The following is a 23,923-nucleotide window of genomic DNA, read 5'->3' on the forward strand; positions in this document are numbered from 1 at the left end:
ATGAAATTAAATGAGACAATGATGTGCTTTTGTGAGGACTTACAGTTACAGTATAATCCTACACACTATGACTGGAGTTAAATGAAGAAGGAAGTAGTTGATCTGTCACCTGGCCAGCTTGGCTCGCAGCTCAGTGATCTCCAGAGTGAGCTGCAGGTTTACGTCTTCACACTGAGCCACTGTCCTCAGCAGGCTGCTGTTCTGCTCGCTCAGCTTGCGGTGAGCGTGCTTCAGTTCGGCCACTGTGCCTACCAGGTCTTTTCCATCACCACTGAAGCCAAACAAACAGTTTGTGGTGAAGCACGACAATGCATTGTTTAGAGGAGGTTAACACATGCAGTAATTAAAGGAGTGAAATAACTAACCAGGAACACCCGTGGCTTTCTGAGGAGGCAGTTTTGCTTTGAGAAGCTGAGAAATCCAGTCCTTGAAAGGAAATCAGGTTTAGATGATCGCCGTCTGATATGATTAAGACATTTCTGATGAGTCTGAACAAAACAATGATGGCCTACCATTTACAGGCACTTCAGAAGAGTCAGGCCAAGACACATGACTGCTGTCTACATCAGAACTGAAACACAAGAGTCAGTGGGTTAGGTCACACAGCTCATAGAAAATGCGGATTAATAAAAGATTGAATCAACAACACACTCCTTGGACACAGGCTGTTTTAACTGGACAGATCCCACTGTGTTTGTAAAATGAAAAAAACCATCAAGTATATATATGATAGTTTTGGGGAATTTACTTCCATCTAAATGAGTTTCTTGCAGGTCATTACTTCATTTCTAGGAATAATCGCTCCTGCCTGAAAAGCAGTACTGGAAGAAGTATTCAGATCTTTTACAAAAAACAAATAATACAGTATGAAAATACTATATTACAAGTAAAGTCATCCATTCTAAATGATACTAAAGTAAAAGTAGAGAAAGTGTTTCATCTAGGATTTTTTTCAGCAGATGGGTGGGGGTGACAACAGCGATGAAAAATTTAGGTTTTATGTGTCCCATATGAACAGATTATGCTTATCTGTATCCCTCGTGCACAGTTTTGTCTCACCTGTCCTGGCTGCACTGTGCGATCCACTCCGTCATGGTGGAGTGGAAAGTCTCTCTGCTTACATGCGGGTCCTGACAGTCAGGGTCCAGCAGCCGTCGCAGGGCAGCCAGTCTGTCCTGCTCCGCACTCTGAGACGTCACGGTCCGCAGGTACTGCAGGATGGTGGAGGCCAACACCTCTCCTGAAGACGAGAGAGACGCAGGAACAATGATCAAAATCACAAATCATATGATTGTTTCAATCTGTTTCGGTAAAATCAGTCAATGCTGTGTACCTGTGTTGGAGGTGTTACATGCATTATACATGATGTCCAGGAGTTCATGTTCGGAGAATCCACTTGTGTCTTTATTGTCCTCGAGCACATCCCTCGACCCACTGCCGGCTGACTCCCAAACTAAACATGTAGAGATTAGCAAAAGTTAGTGTCATGCACGGGAAGTATACACATAAAGAAAGATAACAAACTGTAAATATTTGTTTGATACTTTGATAATAGAACAAGGTAACGACAACACTTACCATCATTGCTGTCAGACATTTTGCTTGTTTCTCCTGAATCCCTGGAGAGCAAACGTGCTGATGGACTGTCACGTTCCTACATGACCTGTTTTTTTTTTTTTTAAATAAACATCAAATACTTTACAGATCTTTACCTACATTTACTATGTCTAGAAGCACATACAACACAGATCAAAATTGAATCACGCATTAAAGTCAATTAATATCTAAAATGTGAAGCATTTTAATAACTCCTCTCCAGATCTGACTGCTTCTAACGCTTACATGTACACAGTGAGATCTAATCAGTGGGTTACATATTACATTTAGTTTCTTAATGCCATTTTACAATGAGGTAGAAACATGTGAGGCTTTCATAGGCAACAACAATACAATGTGTTATTAATAACATGTTTTCAAGAAAGAAGCACAAAATTGCTAAACCAAATCTTTACTACTAGAAATTCATTCTGTTTGTGTTGTTTAACATACAGGGATGATAAATCATGTGAACAATGAGTTTAAAAAGTAGTTATTTTGTTTGTCTTGTAGTTACATAGCAATCAAATATTAGTCTAGGTTCAGGTTACTTTAATTTGTACCCAAAGGTACATTTGTTGCGCAGTTAAAAAGTGCAGGGCATCCATGACAGTTTCAGACAACACATAACGGGGCAATAATTCTAAACCAGTAATAAAGATAAATTCTTACTTCTCAGTCCAGGACAGTTCCCCTCAAAAGAAAAACAAGATTGTGAAAATGTTAGATCTGGAGCCTCATTTTCATTTATTATTATTTTTCTGGTCTTCCTCTTACACTGATGCTTGCATAAGAAGTCTTTAAGATGCCCATATGCTTGTTTTCACAGCTTCAGATCAAAACCAGCTGACATCCCCCCCAGCCCCCTCCTCCACCTCACCCCACTCCTGCCAAAATGCTGCCCAGATGAGGTCTGCGACAATTATGCTGTTAATGGATTTCAATTTCAATTCACCACTTTAACGTATCAAACGCGCAGTCTGCCTGCCAAACATCTCCGCCACATTATGATATTGCAGCTTAAACTGATGGTTCTGTTATTGTAAAGCCTTATTCGCAGGGGACTAGTAGGCCTACCTGGGCACCTCTAATGTGTAATAATTGAGGAGGTCGTCTAAATCCAATGCTAATCTGCCATGTCTGTAATTTGTAAAGTAAAAAAGCCACTGCAAATTACCTACCATATTTCGCCAAGCACAGATGTTGTGTGATAATATGTCGGCATATCTGTGATTCAAGGTCGTATATTGGCTGCGTTTTTTTTTGGGGGGGGGGGTAATTTCTAAATCACTTGAGGTCCTATGGTAAAACTTTGATACAAGTTTAGTTTCATTTGTAAGCTTAGCAAATTGCTACCGAATCCTACCAGACGTACTAAAAACAAACTCAAATTATTCCAGGAGTTGCTGAATATATGTTTTCGTGCTAATCTTTTGTTTGTTGGTACTAATAGTACTGTTTTCAACCGTGTTATCACCGAATAGCATTGTAGTATTCACCTCCAGGGAGGAACACTTTCTGGATCCCCATCAACCTGCCTGGCCTGCCCGGACCACGGTTCTTTTCCTAGGATGGAAAAGTAATGACCCGCCCTACTCTTCTTCTGCTTGGCTTACGGGCTTACGGGCTTACCTTGGTATTCTTCCTAAAACACACAGACCAATCTTGCTTCCAATGCTTAAAACCTAACCAATCCAACTAACGAAGGCAACACGTACTAGCCATTCAGAGGCAGAGTAGGGCGGGCCATGCCTTCGCCGTCCTACGAAACGCAAAAATCGCAGCCTGTCCATGAGCCTGTCTATGTTTGCAGCCCGGACAACATTTCCGTTGCACCGCACGTATGTTTGTTTCCTGTCGGAAGCATGAAGTAGCTACCAACCAGACAACGGGCTGGAGATTTTCTATTTGTTTTTTAATATATCTAACTCAAAGTGGATTTTTCCTCAGTCAAGATGTCTCGGGGCTCTATCGAGATCCCTTTACGGGACACAGATGAGGTAAAACTCGTCTAATATGTAAACGTGATTTATTGTGTTTGTTTGACTAAGTGGACCTCGATGTTAATGCTAACTTTAGCTAGCATTAGCTAATGCTCTTTACACTACAGCGGAGTATTTAATGTAGTGTAATGTCAGCGTGAGATATTTAGATGTTTGCAAGTCGACCCGAAACGTAAACGCCCGTAATGTTTGGAGCAGCAAGTAACGTTACAGAAGTAACGTTAGTTACGTTAGCAAACAGTATTACTGTCTGCAGAAATATGAGCTCAGGCTCCTAATGTAAGTTAGTAGTAACGTCAGGGCTGCTTAATAAACTAGCTAGCTAGCTAGTTAGTTAGTTGAAAGAGATTATTATCAGTTTTTTTAATTCATTCCTTTTTTTGTTCAGTTCAGTGTTCAATAAAATAATGTTGGTAAATTATTTCCTTTCAGTTTTTTTTTTTATTCAACAAGCAATTTGTTGTATTTTACTAAAAGCAAGTACATTTCAATATCACAACGCATATTTTCCTCATCTCGCGCAGCCTTAGTTAGTAGGTCTGTTATTGTTGTTTTCTGTCATTGCCTGATTATCATCGTTAATATGAACGGGGTGGATAAACTATTAGAAACACCCCTCAGTAAAATACAAAACAATTCACAGCAATACAGCCTCCAACATGAATGTACAGTTTCATCAAGGCCTCTTTAAAACACTTGCAACAAACACTAAACATTATAACATTAATTAAGTTAGGATTTAATGCAGCAGGGCTGTTTTTATTAGACTGTGTGTTTTCTGTTAAATCAATGAATGGATTTAAAAAACGGACACATACTGGAATGTCAGTTATGGCTAATCCAGTGAATTAAATACCATTCAAAGCAAGGTACTTTAATATATAGATGTAAAAGTCAAAATCCAATAATGCCAAAAAAGCAGTCGTGCACATTGATTTGCATCATCGCCCAGAACGGTCTAATATACCCAGAGATGCTACTGGTATAGGCGCCTCAGTATAAATGATATTGTTAAAACTCTGACGGTTAAAGGAACACGCTGACTTATTGGGAATTTTGCTTATTCACTGTAACCCCCAGAGTTAGATAAGTCGATACATACCCTTCTCATCTCTGTGCGTGCTGTAAGGCTGTCTGACGGCTCCAGCAGCATCAGCCCATCACAGAAAATGCAGGTAACTGGCTCCAGTAATCCTACTGCTCCAAATAAGTGACAAAATAACGCTAACATGTTCCTGTTTACATGTTGTGATTTGTAGAGTCACAGCGTGTACAAAAAACAAGGTCACATGACACACAGCCATCTTCTAACTGTAAACAAACCAGGAACTATATTCTCAGAAGGCGAAGCTCTGCTACTCTCTGCTACTTGGGCGGAGTGATTTGCTTTGCAGCAAGCCTGTCTGAGAATATAGTTCCCGGTTTGTTTACGGTTAGAAGATGGCTCTATGTGTCTTGACAATTTAACCTGTGTAACCAACTCTAATCACAACATGTAAGGAAGTATGTTAGTGTTTCTTGTCACTTTATCACTTATTGGGAGCAGTAGGATTGCTGGAACCATTCACCTGCATGTTCTGTGCTGGCCTGATGCGGCTGGAGCAGTCAGACAGCACGGAGATGAGAAGGGGATGTATGGACTCATCTAACTCTGGGGGTTACGGTGAATAAGCTAAATTCCCAATAAGTCGGCGTGTTCCTTTAAGGCTCAGTCCTTAGCGCAGCTGCCTGGGTTCAAGTCCGACCTGCGGCCCTTTGCTGCATGTCCCCCTTCCCTGTCTACAGCTGTCCTGTCAATTGAAGACAAAAATAATAATCTTAAAAGAAAAAACTCTGACGGTTGACAAATTGGTATTTTCTCACAGTATGTCTAAACCCCATTCATAACTTAAAGGACACATGGAGTATGAGTTTTGTCAGACGTTTAAAAGCTCAATGACTTGAATAAATCGTGTCTTGCAGGTTATCGAGCTGGACTTTGACCAGCTGCCAGAAGGAGACGAGGTCATCAGTATCCTGAAGCAGGAGCATACACAGCTGCACATATGGATTGCTTTGGCTGTGAGTCAATGGAGCAACCGCGGAATATCTATCGAGAATATAACTATATACTATCGTAACATAGAATTTTAGGTTGATGGATAAATTGAGCACAATACAAATATCAAATTGAAATGTATTCTATCAGTTGTAACGGTGTGCATTCTGTCTTTTTTAGTTGGAGTACTACAAGCAGGGCAAAACGGAGGATTTTGTCAAGCTTTTAGAGGCAGCTCGTATTGATGGAAACCTTGACTACAGAGACCACGAGAAGGATCAGATGACCTGTCTGGACACATTGGCAGCGTACTATGTCCAGCAAGCACGTAAAGAGAAAAACAAAGATGCCAAGAAAGAGCTCATCACGCAGGCAACGCTGCTCTACACAATGGCAGACAAGATCATCATGTATGATCAGGTACGAAAAAAATTGATGATGAGAGAAAACCGCTGTTGCTCCACTAACTTTGCATTATAAGTAAACATAAAAAATGTTCTTGGCTCACTCAGAACCATTTGTTGGGACGAGCCTGTTTCTGCCTGCTGGAAGGAGACAAAATGGACCAGGCTGATGCTCAGTTCCACTTCGTCCTCAATCAGTCCACCAACAACATCCCTGCTTTGCTCGGCAAGATGAATATTAAAAATAAGACATTAATCTTGACCACTGTGATTGACTCACTGAAATAATCACACGGTTGTTGTTCAACAGGTAAGGCCTGCATCTCCTTTAATAAAAAGGATTACAGAGGAGCACTGGCATACTACAAAAAGGCTCTGCGTACAAACCCCGGCTGCCCAGGTAAACCTGTTACCTGTCACCTCAAAACAGAACCCTGTGTTTGTGATTACTACTACGATTTTATTACATTTACTACTACTACTACTACTACTACTACTACTACTACTACTACTAGAGTCTGGTCGATACAAGATACAATATCTGAGTATGAAAAAATCTGCCAATGCTATATCTGCAAATAGTTATTTAAAATAAACTTCTTGGATAAAGATCCCTTCTTTGGTTATAAAAAGATGTGACACCTGATCAGCTGATATTTTCCTGCTATCGCATGCTACTGTTATTGCATTTCTCATACTAAGATGTGTGTTACAGATTATTCCTCATCTATCTTCTGTCTTGTTCTTGTGTCTCTAGCTGAGGTAAGGCTGGGGATGGGCCATTGTTTTGTGAAGCTCAGCAAACTGGAGAAGGCTCGTTTGGCGTTTGGTCGAGCCCTGGAGCTTAATTCAAAATGCGTGGGCGCTCTCGTTGGTTTGGCGGTGTTAGAGCTCAACAGCAAGGAGGCAGATTCCATCAAGAACGGAGTGCAGCTCCTGTCACGGGCCTACACCATTGACCCCAGCAACCCCATGGTGCTCAACCACCTCGCCAACCACTTCTTCTTTAAAAAGGTAGTCACTGGTCTGGTTTGTCGTTGAAATGCCGTCACAGTTCTGCCTTGTCGTTGAACTATTATTCACACCTGTGTGTTTCCTATCAGGATTACAGTAAAGTGCAGCATCTGGCCCTCCACGCTTTCCATAACACAGAGGTCGAGGCCATGCAGGCTGAGAGCTGCTACCAGTTAGCTCGCTCGTTTCACGTGCAGGTAAAATCCTTACTGATCCCGAGGCAGCTTACTGTTTATTCACAGTGTTGTCACTTTACGTCTCTGATGTCTCTATTCTCTTTGTCTTTTCAGGAGGACTATGACCAAGCATTTCAGTATTACTACCAGGCCACTCAGTTTGCCTCGTCCACCTTTGTGTTGCCCTTCTTTGGCCTGGGGCAGATGTATGTGTACCGAAGAGACAAGGAGAATGCGGCACAGTGCTTCGAAAAGGTTTTGAAGGCCTACCCCAACAACTACGAAACGATGAAAATTCTGGGATCTCTCTACGCGACATCTGACGATCAGGAAAAGCGAGACATCGCCAAAGTATGTATCGAGCGCAGATTATTTCATCACATTCGTAATCCTATGGCTTATTGAGGTGTTTGACTACACTAGGATCTCAAAAATTCCCTAGGGTCATTTGAAGAAGGTAACGGAGCAGTACCCAGACGACGTGGAGGCGTGGATCGAGCTCGCTCAGATCCTGGAGCAGACTGACATTCAGGGAGCATTGTCTGCATACGGCACAGCCACACGCATCCTGCAGGAGAAGGTGCAGGCCGACGTTCCCCCTGAGATCCTCAACAACCTGGGGGCTCTTCACTTCAGACTGGGCAACCTTGGGGAGGCCAAGGTAGCTAATACTATACAGCACAGCTTGTCTTAACGTGACACCCCAAAATAGCTATATATTCACCTGGGAATTCATTGGATATATACAGAGCATTAACTGGTTTCTTTCACTGGGCTATTTTAAAGTAGTTTTTATCCATGATCATGAAGTGTGCAGAACAATGTATATTTAGTGTTTTAAAGATGGGTCATTTCTCTTCTCCTACAGAAATACTTTCTTGCCTCTCTCGAGCGGGCCAAAGCTGAAGGCGAGCATGACGAGCATTACTACAACGCCATTTCTGTCACCACCTCCTACAATCTGGCCCGCCTGTACGAGGCAATGTGCGAATTCCACGAAGCTGAGAAACTCTACAAAAACATCCTGAGAGAGCATCCTAACTACGTGGACTGTAAGCACTCACCATTATACGATAAAAAAGCGAGAGCAAGAAGACAAAAATGTAGCGTGTGAATCTTTGGTCCACAGGTTATTTGCGTCTTGGAGCGATGGCTCGCGACAAAGGAAATTTCTACGAAGCTTCCGATTGGTTCAAAGAGGCCCTGCAGATTAATCAGGTATTTGGTCACCTGTTGTCGTGTGAATATTATCAAAATCCCCCACCCCCCCAAAAAAAAAATCCGATGTCAAAACTCTCTCCAACATTTTCTGACGTTTGTTCTGTTTGGTGCAGGATCACCCGGATGCCTGGTCGCTGATAGGGAACCTTCACTTGGCCAAACAGGAATGGGGCCCGGGTCAAAAGAAGTTTGAGCGTATTCTGAAGCAGCCATCCACACAGAACGACACCTACTCCATGCTGGCTCTGGGTAACGTGTGGCTGCAGACTCTGCACCAGCCCACCAGAGACCGGGAAAAGGTACAGGAATAATCACATCACTTATTGTGCGATGTAGCGCTTCTTCTTGTTTTCTTTAAGTGTTTAATATTAAGTCAATAAGGACGGATCCATGATTAAACGCTTTGGAAAATTAAAAAAAAAAAAAAAAAAAAAAAAAAAAAACAAAAAAAAAGGGGGGGTTTTTTTTTTTGGGAAAAGAGACACCAGGATCGAGCCCTGGCCATATACAAACAAGTCCTGCGAAATGACGCCAAGAACCTTTACGCTGCCAATGGCATCGGTCCGTTGAGTTTAATATTTACATTTTTTCGTCGGTTTTTTTCCTACTGCATATGTATGAAGTATTTAACATAAATGCCTTGTGTCCAGGTGCCGTCCTGGCCCATAAGGGCTTCTTCAGAGAGGCCCGCGACGTATTTGCGCAGGTGAGGGAGGCCACAGCAGACATCAGCGACGTCTGGCTAAATCTGGCTCACATCTACGTGGAACAGAAGCAGTACATCAGCGCCGTGCAGATGGTAAGGGCCTCACTTGTGATTACCATTTATTAAAAAAAAAAAATAAAAAAGATTGTTTTTGTCTGTACAGTTGAGTATTGTATTCTGCTTCCACAGTATGAGAACTGCCTGAAGAAATTTTACAAATATCAGAACACGGAGGTGCTGCTGTATCTTGCGAGGGCGCTCTTCAAATGTGGTAAACTCCATGAGTGCAAGCAGATGCTGCTGAAGGTAACATGAGGACAAATTAAAAAAAAAAATTTTATGCCAAAATATGAGGGGGAGTAAAACTTTCCTGTGTGTTTCCAACCAGGCCCGTCACGTGGCGCCCAGCGACACGGTGCTGATGTTCAACGTGGCCCTGGTGCTTCAGAGACTGGCCACTCTCGTGCTGAAAGATGAGAAGAGCAACTTGAAGGCCGTGCTTAGCGCTGTCAAAGAGCTTGAACTGGCTCACAGGTATTGGACTTGATTTATATCTCCTCCTCGCAGTTTGATCATCTGGCTGTCTTGTACCTCATCCTGCAATTGTATCTCCTCCTCCTCCTCTTCCTCTTCCTCCTCCTCCTCCTCCTCCTCACATAGGTATTTCAGCTACCTCAGCAAGTCCGGAGACAAGATGAGGTTTGACCTCGCTCTTGCCGCTTCTGAGGCCAGGTCAGTCAGAATGTATTCTCGTCAGTTTAAATACACGCTGAAGGTTTTTGTTATTGTTTCAAGGAACCGTTAAAAGGATTCATGAAAACTATGTTAAAATATTCACACTTGTAATGTGATATTGTAATATACACTTTTTTTTTTTTTTATTGAAGCTGACACCAATTATTCCAACCATATTGGCCTCTGTTTCTTTTCTTCTTTTGTTATACCACCGATGTGATTTAGGCTTTACAGACATGAAATGTTTTTCTTAATTTGTTTTTTAAACCCTATACTTTGGTGGCTGTGTTGTGGGATTGCAGGCAGTGCTCCGACCTGCTGAGTCAGGCTCAGTACCATGTGGCGAGAGCCAGAAAGCAGGATGAGGAGGAGAAGGAGCTTCGGGCCAAACAAGAACAGGAGAGGGACCTGCTGCGTCAGCAGATGATGAAAGACAAGGTACGCATGGAGCTACCATACAAAAACCTTAAAGCCTTTTCAGTAGGAAATTACTATAAATACGTTTCTTTCCTTTTTTTCCCCCTTCATTTTCTTTTACATTTTGAGCTACAATAAAGCGTTTTTTTATTAATTGGTTGGCTTGTCACCCTAAAAACCTTGTTAGGAGGAGAAGCGGAACAAAGAGGTGGAGGAACAGAAGAAGCTCCTGGAGCAGAGAGCTTTGTACGTGGAGAAGACCAAGAACCTGCTCACCTTCGCAGAGGGATCAAAGGAAATGGCCAAAGAAAAGAAGAAGGGCGGTGGGCGTGTGAGTGTTGGCGCCGATAACAAAGTCATCAGCTGACTAACTTGCACAGAATGCAGCGTGGATTACATACTTAACTTTTTTGTAACTTTTCATCTCTAAGCGTAAGAAAGGCGACATAGACGAGTTTGTCAACGATGACTCTGACGAGGACCTGCCAACGAGGAAGAAAAAGAAGAGGAGGGGCGGCAGCGGCAGCGAGCAAGAGGAGGGCGAGGACGGAGAGAAGAAGTCACGCAAGAAGAGGAGGAAGTGAGTGTGCGACATTGATGTTGAACCGCTCAACGAGGCGCATAAGATACTCAGAGCAAATGTTGTGGTGTGTTCCAGGCCTGCTAGAGGAGGAGGAGACGACAGTAACGACGAGGAAGGAGGGTCACGACCCAAGAAGCGTAAACCCAAAGAACGCAAGAAGTTTGAAAAGGTCCTTTTTTGTGTTTTCTTTGTTCTGTTCTTTTGTTGTGGTTAATCTTCTTGAAATCCTTTGGAAATATGTTGCTTTGGCCAAATTCTATAAATGTAACGTCTTTTCATCATTTTTAGCCCCAGCCTGAGCGTTTGCCACCTTCTCTCAAAGGAAAGATCAAGTCTAAGGCTATCATCTCCTCTTCGGAGTCGTCTTCAGATGAGGACGGCCTGAAAATAGCTGAAGACAGGTAAGAGCACAAACCTTTTTAGATGAGAATGTACACTCAAACAAGCAGTGGCGCCGAGATCGAAAAGATGGATGGTGTGCCACTAGTGGTACATCGGCATAAGCCGATTCCCTGGAGTGGCGTGCTTGTCGTTTTGGTATGCCGGTCAGTACAGCGGTATATGAAAATTCTTTACCGTTTGTCACTGACAGCGGCCTACCACTTCCACCTGCCGTTAGGAAACACGAGTGGCGTAACTCTTTTGAGATCGGCATATACCGCTGCAGTGAGCGGCTTAAGCCACCAGGGGATCGGTTTATGCCAATGTACCATTAGTGGCAAACCATCAACCGCTTTTTTGATCTCGGCGTCACTCGAAACAAGTGCGTTAGTACCGCAACAGGAAATTGATTGAGTGCACTTTCTCCCGTACAGACAACAAAGAGACAGTGGTTCAGGATCTGATGACGAGGACGGCCACAGGAAGCGTATCGCATCCGACAGTGAGTCAGATGGAGGTCGGAACCACTCCGGCAGCGAGGGAGGTAGGAACCACTCCGGCAGCGAGGCGGGCAGCCCTCGGCGTTCTGCAGGCTCCGGGAATGACTCTGGCAGCGACCGTCCAGTGAAGAAGAGGAGGGTGCAGCTGCAGTCCGATTCAGAGCAGTCGGACGCCGAGAGCAAGAGGAGTCGATCAGGGTCCGACGACGAGTCCCGGCCTGGTTCGCCTGTCGCCGCGTCCGACCGAGGATCAGACAGGGGATCTGAAGTGGGATCGGACAACGAGGGCTCCCCACGCCGCTCTGACAACGGCTCTGAACGTGAAGCCTCCAACAACGATGACAGTGATTAAATCTTCCTCACGAACTTGTCTCATGTAATGCTGAGAAAACTATCCACATCTGCATTTTTATTTTCTATTAAAAGCAGGGATTTCTGTCCGTACAATATCTGGGAATTAGCCTAGAAAATGTAGGGTTTTTTTGTTGGCGCAGCATTCTGGTGTATTCCTCACATCTTACTGGAAATGTCTTCACAGATGCTCCGTTTTGTTAAAGATGTTTTGTTAAAGACCGATCAAATGGTTTAAAGTGAACTAAAAGATGTAAACGTCTTTTTTTTTTTATCTCAGATGGTCAGATGAGACACTGACCCCAAAAATGGGAAGATGCTTCAACAGAATGTCAAATAAAAAAATGAGAAAACAAAGAATTGTTAAGATGTGGATTGTTACATTTCCTTTCTGTATGTAGTGATTTTTGCCATCAACATGATTGTTTAGTGAAATGTCATTATGAATACCTGTAATCTGGAAGTAAAATATCACAAGTCAGATGTGCTATTCTAGTACAGCGCCTTCAGCAACCATCAACAAACATGTCCTAAAACATCAAATTCAAGGACTTTTCAGGCCCAATTTCCTCAAATTCAACGATCCACAAAGCATAGTTTGAGACACAGCTCAAGGTTGATATACTGTTACATAACACGGACCTTTTATAACTAGGAGGCTTTACAGAAGCTCAGAAGAGAGGCTTGAACACATGCTGTTATATTGAAGGCATGATGTAACATTGTCTTGTCTGCAACTAATTGAAATTTGAACACAGCTTTGCATCCCTCCATACATACTGGCAGGCTGTGATCCTCTGTTCCAAAGGTTATAGGGTTAAAATGAGCACCTCCATGACACGATAAAATGTGGAAAATGCTAACCATAGGCACTCCTCAAATTGATCTGAAAGATCCAGAGTTGCATTAAAAAAAAAAAAAAAAAACACAGAAAACAAGTTAAGGCTTCCATTTTCTTCTGTCATAACATACAGAATATAAACTAATGTGTGGCTAATATTAGCTTTCTTTTAGATGTGGCTGCCTTATGGTTTAGGTAGCCACATTTTATTACCGAGGATTTGACATCCAATCAGTAATGTTAAATCAGACAACGCACAGACAATTTAGCGATATCTCTGCAGTTGTGGTCTCGAAATTAAATCCAGTGTCCTATTTATTTAAGACGAGTAAAAATGTGGTCTCAGACTTTCAATAAGTGGTCGTAAGACTGATCGAGTTCTACAACTGCTCTGAGCTAAGCAGGTTTCCTGATGTCTTTATTCAAGCCTATGTAACCTAAAAATTAGGACTATCAGGTAGTGTATAATGTGCTCCATTTGTTGGATAAATTTCAGAAATGTGCATTCTTGTATGAGGTTGGTACATCACTCAAGTTACCAACCCCCCCCCCTCAAACCCTTTGCTTTTTAAATGGAACACAAAAAGAGCAAGTTATCGCTCATGATTTAACCTAAAACCAAAGTTTAGGACATTTAAGAACAAAAACTCAGAAAAAAAAAGAAACTCTTCAGGACAATGAAATGAACTGTTAAACTTTATTCAAGGTTGATCTGTAGTTGTACACTAAACTTCTTGCACTTAACATTACAGTGACACCCCAAATGTAGGAGAAAGTGTACACATACAGTACATTCTTTGTAATTTCATAAAGATAAAAAGACCATTTAAAAACTTGACATATGGCAAACCGACGTAAAATTTCCACACATGGTGAACAACTGTTGCACGGGAAACTAAGCTTTGGCTGTCTCAATGTTAGAACCGAGACATTCAAGTATAGTCCGAGATACATTAGAGGTATATCCATATGAATTGATAAATTAAAAAGGCCACACAGACTCATTCCTAACAGCACAAAAGTTTTGTACATCAAAAAAGCTCTTGATTCTTAAAACTAAATGTGGGTAACTGAAATCACACTGTGCAAATCAAACAGCCCATTATTGTTAGTACTTGTCGAATCCAGATTTTTCTTTTGAATTTTCAGACAAAAATGGCCTGTTTAAGCACACACAAAAACAACCATGGCAGCCCAAAACTGCAACTTAGGCATGTTTCAACAAATCAAGGAAAGTGTCTTACTATTTCAACGACTCATGATGTTGCGCAAAGTGCATCTAAAAACTGATTAACAAATGCGGATAAAACAACGAGAAAGTCTCTTTGCAATCTTAGACCCTTTTCTCTTTTGTAAACAGTTTTTAAGTTAATAGTTATGGCAGCACTTGGTGACTCCTACCAGATGGAAAAGGTGATACAATGGGGGTCAGGTTTTGGTGCTGGTACAATTTCCTGCAAAATACTGCCTACTGTTAACGAAAACATAACCCAAGATTGAAATGTATAAAACATCTGCTGCAGGACATGTAATTATATTGAAAATTAGAAAGGAAAGCATAAATACAATATGAATATAATGGTGGTGATGCTGGCTTGATCTGGCAAAACATTTCATAGTGGAATGAATTGTAACAGTGGTTGGAAAACACTCAAACAAGAAGAGAGGGAAGGAGTTAGGGTTGATAAGGGGGGGAAGGGGGGGGGAGGAGACAAGTAAAAAAGTATTCATTGCATCCTGATAACACATGGCTTTGGCCTGTTCCTCAGTACTCCTCATCCTCAGATTCCTCTTCTTCTGCAGTCTCCAGCCAGGTCAGCCACTGGTTCACCTGCACCATAAACACAGCGTCTCCATTAGGCCCAGTAATTCATATCCATGTATACATTCTTATAAGAATATTCTGATCATCTGTGTGCAGGTGTGTCTTCATTCCTCAACACCTCCTGCCATAGTATCTGTTTTGTATCCAGCTAGCACAAGGGGTTATTCAGATTTCTGAAACCAGGATATGATTTACATGCACATATCTGAGATACTCTAAACACCGGATCTTAAACCCAGATTCTAGTGTGCATGTGTAGAGCTGCCGTTTATTGCTGGGGAGCAAAAAAAAAAAAAAAAAATACTTGTTAGCAATGTATATAAGATTACCTGAAATAATGCTTTTCCCTTCCCTGGATATTCTTGGGTGACATCTTCTTTCCATGAAAGGAAGGCTTCTTCTTCGATTATTTCCATATCATAAAAGTTCACAAAGTAGCGCAGCAACATACCTGGAAAAGGAGAGTAATCATTAAGCTTCTGCACCAAAGTTTACCTTCTCTCGACTTGGCCCCGAGTTGCTACACTGACCAACAAGTGTGTGTACGTACCTTTGGGGAAACCCTTGGTATTGCAGTGAACCTGCAGGGCATACAGTGCGCCGACCTGCAGGTCAACGTGATCGTGTAGGAACTTCTGCATCACTGGCTTGAAAGACAGCAGCTGCTGCTTCTCCTCATCCAGCTGCTCCTTACTGGGCGCTGAAAGCTGCTCTTCATCGTCATCAGGGTTGATCTCGTAAGCAATGTACTGCAGGAAGCTGGCAGACAAGAAGACAATACACTGTAGACTTGGAAGGGCAAATGTATTGTTTGGAGTTAAATTAACCAACTTGTCAATGGCTGATAAAGCAGGTATATTTTGTCAGCTGTCCACTGCTGTACCTGGTCATGAGGATGTTGACGAAGCCTTTGTCAGTGTGGAGTTTAGGAGAGATGTTGTCTTTGATCCACTTGTAGATCGACTGTGGAGAGGGATCTACTTTGATCTGCTTCAGCAGCTCCTTCTCCAGTTTCATCAGTGGGAACAAAAAGCTTAGACCTTTGCCATCCAGAATCTCCAGCATCCTGTCCTTGTTCTGGTCGATTTCTATGAAAGTATTTAAAAAAATATATAGTCAGTAGACACAAAAGACTGATCTTTTGAACTGAGAGCCTAATTAATGACATTGGGACTAAACATATGGTCAGAGTGGGTTTGGACATACCAGGCAGCATCTTCTGCATGTTGACCTTGCTCTGCTGGAACAGGTCGGCCAGCCACTCACGGTCCTTCAGTTTAACCATCTGCTGCAGGCAGAGCAAGAACAGTGGGAAATGTGCACCGTTCTCCAGCTGATGGGCCAAATCTGCGATGCTGACCAGGTCGGTGATGATGGCTCGTGCTGCAAACTGTGCCAGGTAGGACTTCACCAGCGGTACTTCTTCCTCGATCTTGGGACACTGGTCCAGAACACTCAAAAAGGCCTGTCCAATAAAAAAAACCCGAAAAAGACAACAAAAACAGTTAAAATGGTTAGTGCAGAGTAAAAGCTTTAATTTTGTATCGGTTGTTAGTATGTTTATTCTCATTCATGTTAAATGTTTGCTTGTATGTATGCACCCAATCACCAAGGCCAATTCCATGTAGTTCCACACAGATTTATTCATATAGTAAAAACACAAATATTGTGAATAGTTAAAAGAACTGACCTGCATTAGATTTTCACCAGTGGCAAGGCCCTCGGTGCAAAGAGCATGGACCAGGGTGCTTGCATGTTCCTTATCCTCATCTGAACGGTCAAGTGACAGGACCACGATCTTGTTGAGCATCTCGGACAAAAAGTGCTTTGGAGCCTTCATCTCCCTCACAGCATTCACCGCCTCGTCGACGTTCTTGCTGTTCAGGTAATCTGCCACCAAGGTTTCCTAACACGGAAAAGGATATGAGGATATAGTATGCTAGACACAAAGTATATACTGACACGAAGAAAGCACCGGTGTGATAAACTTACTGTCATTTTACGCAACTCTTCCTTTGTAGGAGGAGCTTTTTTGGTGGACTTTGCAGGTTTTTCCTGAATTGGAGGAGGATTGATTTTCAGGCCAAGCTGTGGAGCCTAAACAGAAAGAAACCAAATTAATATACCTTCTCTGGAACCTGGGAGTACCATATCAGTTCAATACATTATTTTTTATGTAAAAAATAATGTTACCTGTCCGAGTGGGGCACCTTGAGCACTTGAAGGATACATGGTCATCTGTGGTTGCAGCTTTGGGATTTGTTTTTTACTCAAGATGAAGGACTGTGCCGGCCTCAGGCTAATCTAGAGGGGTGAAGACAGAGTTTCTAACAATTACCAACTATAATATTACTTTTTATTTTATTTTATATATATATATATATATATATATATATATATATATATATATATATATATATATATATATATATATATATATATATATATATATATATATATATATATATATATATATATATATATATATATATATATATATATATAATACAGCTGAAACAGGATCTATTTAAAAGACAACTCCGACAAATAAACTTCAAATAATCCAAACCATCTTAGTTCATTAATGTACGTGGTTGTACCTCATCAGCATTGACCTTCCCCTTCTTGCCAAATCGTGGAGCCATATCCTTAGACTGCATCTGCACTGGGTGATTCTGTTTGTGGTTAAAAACAGGTGAACTCTGCCCCTTTTTTAAAAAAAAAGCAATTTCACAGATTAGTTAGAAATGACCACTCCCTGATTCACCATTACAAATACTGAAAAATTACACTGTAGATGAACTATATGTACCTGGTTTGGTTTTATATACGGTTTGCTTCCCGCTTCAAACTGAGGCTGGTGTGAACCATTGCCGTTTCCAATGTGGCCATTGTAAAGTGGGTTTGTGCGATGACGTCCCATGGTAGGGGAATAGTGATCCTGTATGACTCCTGGACCTGTACCAATGCCACTTCCTACCCAAAACAAGACAACCAACATTAAAAACCATTTCTAGAAAGGATCACTCATTAAATGGAGATAGTGTAACTCTTATCACTGAGGGGATAAAAGCTGTGACATACCAGGCATTTGTCCAAACATATCAGCCAGTCCACCAAGAGTTTCCCGGTCAAACTTGATCCTTGTTGGCAGGAAGGAGGAGTTTTCCATGAAGAATTCATTCCTCATTCCATCGCTCGAAGGTGGAATGAAAACACCCAAATCCTGCAAAGCACAGTTCGAATCCAGTCAGAATCTAAGGATACAACACACTATGGACAAGACTGGTACAGTAATCTTTCTTATACGGTCCATTATAAAATGGACAGTTCAACCCAAAAGTGGACGAGGAGATCTACCTTGACTGCATCCTGACGAACTTGATTGATCGTCTTTGGGCCGTTGTCAGTATAAGCCTTGCGAGCGGCCCAGTTGTTGTCTCGCTGCTCCACTGTGTTCTGCAGCAGGAAACGGATCCTAGCTGGCAGTTCCTTGTTGTTCGTTAAGGACCGCATGCGGCTGAAATACTGATCCATCAGAGACTACAAAGAGAGGATTTGTTATTAAAATGGAACAAAGAAATTTTAAGAAAAAAATAATAAAGAAAATGTGGTTGTTTTCTCCACATACTCACCCTAGCCTTTTCATGATCAAGTTTAGGTCCCACTGTTCTCATTATCTGACAGAGGCATTCCAAATCTTCACCCATATCCTTAAGTTGGACTCTCTTCTTCTTTTCCAAAAGCTTAAAAAAAAAAAAAAATTAGTAACATTTAATACACATTAATGTAACTTCTTACAGTTGAGGTAGCTTTGGGTATCTAACTGCCAGAGTGCTTTGGCAGCATCTGACAGTTTTAGGATCACACCTAACCATGTAAACATTATTCAACAGAACTCAACTGTTTTGATGCACTTATGAAGGATAGATTCATGGATGAGGTTGAGTTTGCCAAGTTCCCCGATGAATTTGATGTTGCCCAGCATCTTGAGCTTTGCAATACCACGCTGCTCCTCCTCCTCAGAGGTGAGAGGGGTGTCATCTTTGTCAAAGACTACAGAAAGAAAGGACAAAAAAAAAATTTAAAATAAAAAAATTCATGCAAGACATGACCGAATGCATTTTGTAACCAACCACTTGTATCAAATTCACTTACTGTCAACATTGCTGGCGCGGTTCTCAAACTCATCTTGAAGCTTGGAAATCAGAAGCCTTCTGAAGGTCTGTAAAACAGAATTTGTATAAAGTCCAGACTGAAAATATCAGCGTAGTATCCATATTCCTGTGCAAACCCTATTGTTAAAATAACTTACAGTATTCTGCTTTTGTGTTGCTTGAATTTCTGCTGGGTCTTCAAAGTTCGGTGCATCCTCTGCCAAGCGGCGACATAGTTGAGCGTATAACTGACTATACTTTGGCTCTTCGAGGGCTTTGTCAACGATCTAAAGAGAAAGAAATGGAAACAAATGAAGTGACCATTTAAAAACGAAATAATGGTGCTTTCCATTTGAAATGGGAAGTTTCTGAGCTCCAGTCAGAAATTTCAACTGCAAAGAGGGCGCCCTTCAGTCAGGGTTTTTAGTTAGAATCAGAAAGCCGAGAGAACCTCACCAAAACTGACCTCAAAATCCAAGATGGTTGCTCTACGAATTAACAGAAGTAAAAGCGGTAGTAATATACTTTGTTAGCACTTCTGTCTCATTGAATCAGTCTAACACACAGTACTGTCCAACTCTTAACTGTGGGCATGTTTCTACGGTATTTGGATGCATTGTAATCACCTGGGATTGTTAACAATGGCTAAAGTAAAATCCACTTCCCCTGGTCTGTGAACAATTATGTTATTTCCAACATGTACTGAAAAGCAATCAACTCGGGTGTAAAGTCATTCCCAGCTCCCATCTTGGGAAGTAAATTGTACGTAGCATTATACATGAATACAGCTAAAAAAGAACACTCACCAACAAGATGGTTCCTTTTAAGACAAGTTTGGACTCTACACCCACATTGAGGAGCTCCAGGCATAGTTTGTCAAACTTCTCAGGAGTCAGCTTATTAAGTATGCTGAAAAAGAAGACCGATTAAAAAAAAATATATATATATGGTAACCAACAACTATCAATGAAGCAGCAACTAATTTTCCAAGGCCCATTATTTAAGTAATACTCTGAACTAAAGTTAATGTGGATTTAATTGGAAACGTACCCTCTCACTTTCCTGAAGATCGCATCATTTTGCCCTTTCTCGTTGGAGGAGTTGGCATCTCGTCTAGTGCTTCGAGAAGGTACCCATCTCTGAACGCTAGAACCTGGGGTTTTCCCCAGGAACTCGCTGTAATGGACACAAAACAAAATCAATACAGAAATATTTATCAGAAACACATGGTGGGTGGGTTGCCAACGATGGCCAAATAGTTTCTACCTAAAGATGCAAAACTGCCAACTTGAAACGACATGTAACCCGTCTTGGTAATACACATTTAAGTCATTGAGAAAAGCAGTTAAAAACACCTGTAGCTTACATGCTGCCTGCGTGTGTCAAAATATTAAAGTAAAGCTAGAGTAAAGCTGTAGAACATTCATTGCATCCCAATAACGGGAAACCACCAGGGGTAGTGTAGAGCTATATTAGAAATATATTCAGAGACTAAAGAAACCATTTATGAGACACCTTTCCTCCTGATGTGTTGACAGTAAAAAAAAAAAATGTGGGTGTACAATTTAAGTCCAGTGGGGATGGTTATGGAATACAAATTAGTGACTAGGTGTTCCATGTGAGAGGAAACTTTGGAGAAAAAAAAAAAAATCACCTGTTGCCGACAGTCTTGGGATAGTGCTGAGGTGCACCCCCACCTCCTCCCCCTACACTGTGATACAAAAAGGAAAAAAAAAAAGGTTTTAACTTAACATAAGGAGATGTGATCCTAAGCCCTTATTTGAGCTGTTGTAAAGGTTTATCAGTATAAAAAGACCAGTGTAAGTGGGTAATGTTTAATACCTGAAACGAGAAGGACCCCCTTGTGCAACGACACTCTCCACTTTGGCGGCTTGACAAAGTATATCTGAAAAGAATAATGTTCCGGGAGTGGGAAGGAAAGAGCGACCTGGAAGCAAAGACCGATATAAAGTAACAAGTTAGCTGATAACTAATGATGGGTGTAAATGCAAACAAAAGACAAGTTTACGGGTTATCAAGCACTTTAACGTTAAAATCAAGCGGTTACTATTATCTGATATAGCTAGTATATCTCCTATTTATTTACTGTGTAACGGATTTCCGCCAAATTGTTGAGTAACATTAACGTTAGATGAAACGGTGCTCCGTGCTAGCTTAGCACACTTAGCTAGCCATTTCCCCGATAGCTTTGTGCTTCTCATTACCTTAACCCAACCCAAAACCTTAAAGTCTCATCTTTTGCAAATCCGTCATATATAACTAATAAGGTTGACCCAAGTTACCTACGCGTAACGTTACCTTATCTAACTAACGGTAACCTAAACCTGACCTCAATCACAGAACGCTGTCCGAGGGGGAAAACCAGGATTACATGTGCTTGAATTATCCACGTCCATTAATTTATGCTAGGTCAATTTGATATCTCGGAAATAAAATAAAAATGCAAATCTCGATGGACTGAATGTAAGTAGCTACGTGGTTCATAATGTTATTTCCCTAAATTATAAGATGTGCCAACAAAAAAAAATGCTAAAACACAGGGTTTTAAAAAATGATATACGTATTTTCTATAATCCAACGAAATCGGCATGGAATCGGATATAAAAAGGAGTATAATGTAGACCAAGAAGAAACCCCCATCAGCTGATGTTCTGAGGTCTTTGTTCAGACACCGGATGTCCACATACGACGACATCTTGATGGTTTTGCTCAACAGCAGGCCGCCGGGGAGCTAACGGATAATAAGCTGCTATAAACAACTATTGAAAACCCGTCGTTTTTCCTGAACGCAAAACCGGTTCATCCCAAGTTGTCTACGTCAACGAATTCAGCTAACGCTAACGTGAAACCCTACATTAGTATTTTACCGCTATGAATATCACATAACGCTAAATAATCGACCCAAGATGAACTTCCTACCAGACCGGTCGGTTAGCTTAGCTAGTTAGCTAGCTTCACGTTAGCCAGGCTACAACGACGCAGAATTATCTTACCTTCACAAAAGGAACGTCAGTGTGATTGTTGTCTTGTCCTCCAAGAGAAGAAAAATAAAGACAGAATAGAAAATTGAGATCAAAAAACCGTGTTTTCACCTAAAAGGTTCGGCAATGTTGTTGCAACACGACGGTTCAGACGGCGAGAGCTACAGCGAAGAAAGAATGCTGACTGTTCATCTACGTCATGCGGAAGCTGCTTTTTGTACAGGGCCTTCTCAAACGTCATCATCCCACCCTGCCGACGTCACCTACGGAGAACTCATGAACGTTTCGCAATCTGCTCTCATCAACAGCATATCTGGTATCTTATCCAGAGGGGTTATTCTCTAGCATTGCAGTTAGAGATGTGCTGGCACCACCTAAGATAAATCTGTGAACGGTATACTTAATTTTTTTGACGCTATCCCCCTTTGACTTGTGTGATTGTGTCAGGCACTCTGGTGTCAGGCACTCTGGTCTTGTGATGTAGGCTATGACGGAAACAAAGGAAGGACCATTTTCGCCAGGTAAAGAAAAATGTAGATGAAAAGTTAGTAGTAGGGCGGGGCGATATGGCCAAAATTTGCTATCCCTATAGGTAATTGTACATCTCAACAACTAGCCTATATCACATAGCATGCTTTCTGGTAATTCATTATTAACTGAATAGTCAAATAAATAACCACATGGTAAAGTAAAGCCTATTTTTGTATATTGTGTGAATTAAATAGCCTACTTGACAAATGAAAAGTATTTTCTAATTTCATTAAAATCTGTAGTGCAAAATGAACTAAATGTACAAGGATCAGAACATAGATAGTCATCCAAATGGCGGAATATTGTTGTAACGCAGTTCAGTTTTTCCTCATCTCGATAGAAAAGATATAGAAAAATATAGGCTATACAATATACATTTTTATATCGTTTTGACTAAATATTATCGTCATATCACCCAGCCCTGGCATGAAATCAAAATTCAACAAAAGAAAAAAAAGTCTACATAATTGTATGGCAGGCTAATTCAAAATTTCGACTTACTATCTCATGACTTAAAATCTCACAATTGTGACTTTTGATATTTTTTAACTTAGTATATTTTTTAGCCAAAATAGCACTATTCCATGATATTAACTTTTCATCTCATAATTTGTATTCAAAGTTATGAAATAGTGAGTCATATTTGTAGTGTCTCATCTTTGACTCACTATTTCAGAAATTTGACTTGGTATCTCATAATATTGACTTACCCTCTCACAGTTTTGACTTTCCATCTCATAATTTTGACTTAGTATCTCTAATTTTTAGTCAACAGTTATGAAATAATGAGTCAAAATTGTAACGTTTAAAGAATTTGACTTTCATGTCCTAATTTTCACTTACCGTGAATTTTCATTTTTTACCGTGCCTTTTGATCTATTCTGTTTTCTTTTCCTGGTGAAAATTGTTTTCCATGGAAAAGTGACCTTCATCACAGTTGAAAAAAAACGACTGGATTGTAAAGTCACCAGTGAAACTTTATTTATTTATTGCTACTTTTTTTTTGCTCTCCTCTACATGGTTGAGTTCAGGGCATTGAGGAATCAATGGCTGTTGACACAGGAATCAAACCAACTGCAGTCTGCCACCAAGATGCCCCAATGGTTTTTGATGAGCCTGCTCAGAGTATAATTTTGAACCTATTGTGGCATGCATACATGATTAAACCATTTATTGAGTTTAACCACATGGACTAACAGGCTGATTTCACATTCATCCTTTCTGTTTCTGCCCACTCATATGTGTGGATGCAAAGAGTAAAGATACTGGCTTCATTTACATAAAGCTCTGGTCCCCAGAGGATTCCAAATGGTTTTTATGACTACCTGACCTTTCAAAAGCTACTGTAGTGGCAATATTTCCATAGAATTTGCAGTGGATATTCATGGGCCCCACAGGATGAATCCTAATGTGTTTATGAACACCTGCCCTTTCTTGTAGCA

General features: G+C 41.1%; 3 protein-coding genes across 5 annotated transcripts in view; 1 reads left to right on the forward strand and 2 right to left on the reverse strand.

Moving 5' to 3' along the window:
• Positions 1–3,110, reverse strand: part of mrvi1 (murine retrovirus integration site 1 homolog) — a 46,157-nt gene extending 43,047 nt beyond the window's left edge. Inside the window, exons 1-7 of one of the 2 annotated variants that reach the window (XM_039795424.1) lie at positions 3,096–3,110; positions 1,579–1,663; positions 1,334–1,453; positions 1,060–1,240; positions 513–571; positions 366–426; positions 110–271 (exon numbers count right to left, since the gene is read on the reverse strand). In XM_039795424.1, the coding sequence (XP_039651358.1) occupies positions 110–271; positions 366–426; positions 513–571; positions 1,060–1,240; positions 1,334–1,453; positions 1,579–1,597 (602 nt within the window). In that variant the 5' untranslated portion in view covers positions 1,598–1,663; positions 3,096–3,110. Of the gene's footprint in view, positions 1–109; positions 272–365; positions 427–512; positions 572–1,059; positions 1,241–1,333; positions 1,454–1,578; positions 1,664–2,268; positions 2,292–3,095 lie in introns of those variants that run through there. The other variant, XM_039795423.1, reaches the window with a different exon arrangement.
• A 317-nt stretch (positions 3,111–3,427) lies between these two features.
• ctr9 (CTR9 homolog, Paf1/RNA polymerase II complex component) lies at positions 3,428–12,613 on the forward strand. Its single transcript, XM_039795425.1, has 23 exons — positions 3,428–3,596; positions 5,562–5,660; positions 5,818–6,057; positions 6,150–6,267; positions 6,352–6,441; positions 6,799–7,055; positions 7,145–7,252; positions 7,346–7,582; positions 7,674–7,892; positions 8,100–8,283; positions 8,361–8,449; positions 8,566–8,751; positions 8,926–9,013; positions 9,103–9,251; positions 9,348–9,464; positions 9,547–9,692; positions 9,819–9,890; positions 10,196–10,331; positions 10,498–10,641; positions 10,742–10,890; positions 10,969–11,062; positions 11,182–11,294; positions 11,709–12,613. The coding sequence occupies exons 1-23, from the start codon at positions 3,552–3,554 to the stop codon at positions 12,124–12,126; spliced, it is 3,498 nt and encodes a 1,165-aa protein (XP_039651359.1). The 5' UTR covers positions 3,428–3,551; the 3' UTR covers positions 12,127–12,613.
• A 1,031-nt stretch (positions 12,614–13,644) lies between these two features.
• On the reverse strand, positions 13,645–22,206 carry eif4g2a (eukaryotic translation initiation factor 4, gamma 2a). 2 transcript variants are annotated; one of them, XM_039794930.1, is made up of 21 exons: positions 22,062–22,206; positions 20,791–20,896; positions 20,603–20,659; positions 19,999–20,124; positions 19,755–19,857; positions 19,107–19,235; positions 18,950–19,016; positions 18,696–18,847; positions 18,427–18,537; positions 18,152–18,334; positions 17,876–18,017; positions 17,604–17,767; positions 17,392–17,499; positions 16,985–17,095; positions 16,784–16,888; positions 16,482–16,697; positions 15,998–16,256; positions 15,675–15,879; positions 15,342–15,550; positions 15,121–15,242; positions 13,645–14,797 (listed from the first exon to the last, which is right to left on the reverse strand). In XM_039794930.1, the coding sequence occupies exons 1-21, from the start codon at positions 22,192–22,194 to the stop codon at positions 14,732–14,734; spliced, it is 2,874 nt and encodes a 957-aa protein (XP_039650864.1). In that variant the 5' UTR covers positions 22,195–22,206; the 3' UTR covers positions 13,645–14,731. The 2 variants fall into 2 exon arrangements, with proteins under 2 accessions (XP_039650864.1, XP_039650865.1); XM_039794931.1 differs by lacking the exon at positions 20,603–20,659.
• Between the last annotated feature and the right edge of the window lie 1,717 nt (positions 22,207–23,923).

This window comes from Perca fluviatilis, chromosome 3 (assembly GCF_010015445.1).
Source record: "Perca fluviatilis chromosome 3, GENO_Pfluv_1.0, whole genome shotgun sequence".
Classification (NCBI taxonomy): domain Eukaryota; kingdom Metazoa; phylum Chordata; class Actinopteri; order Perciformes; family Percidae; genus Perca; species Perca fluviatilis.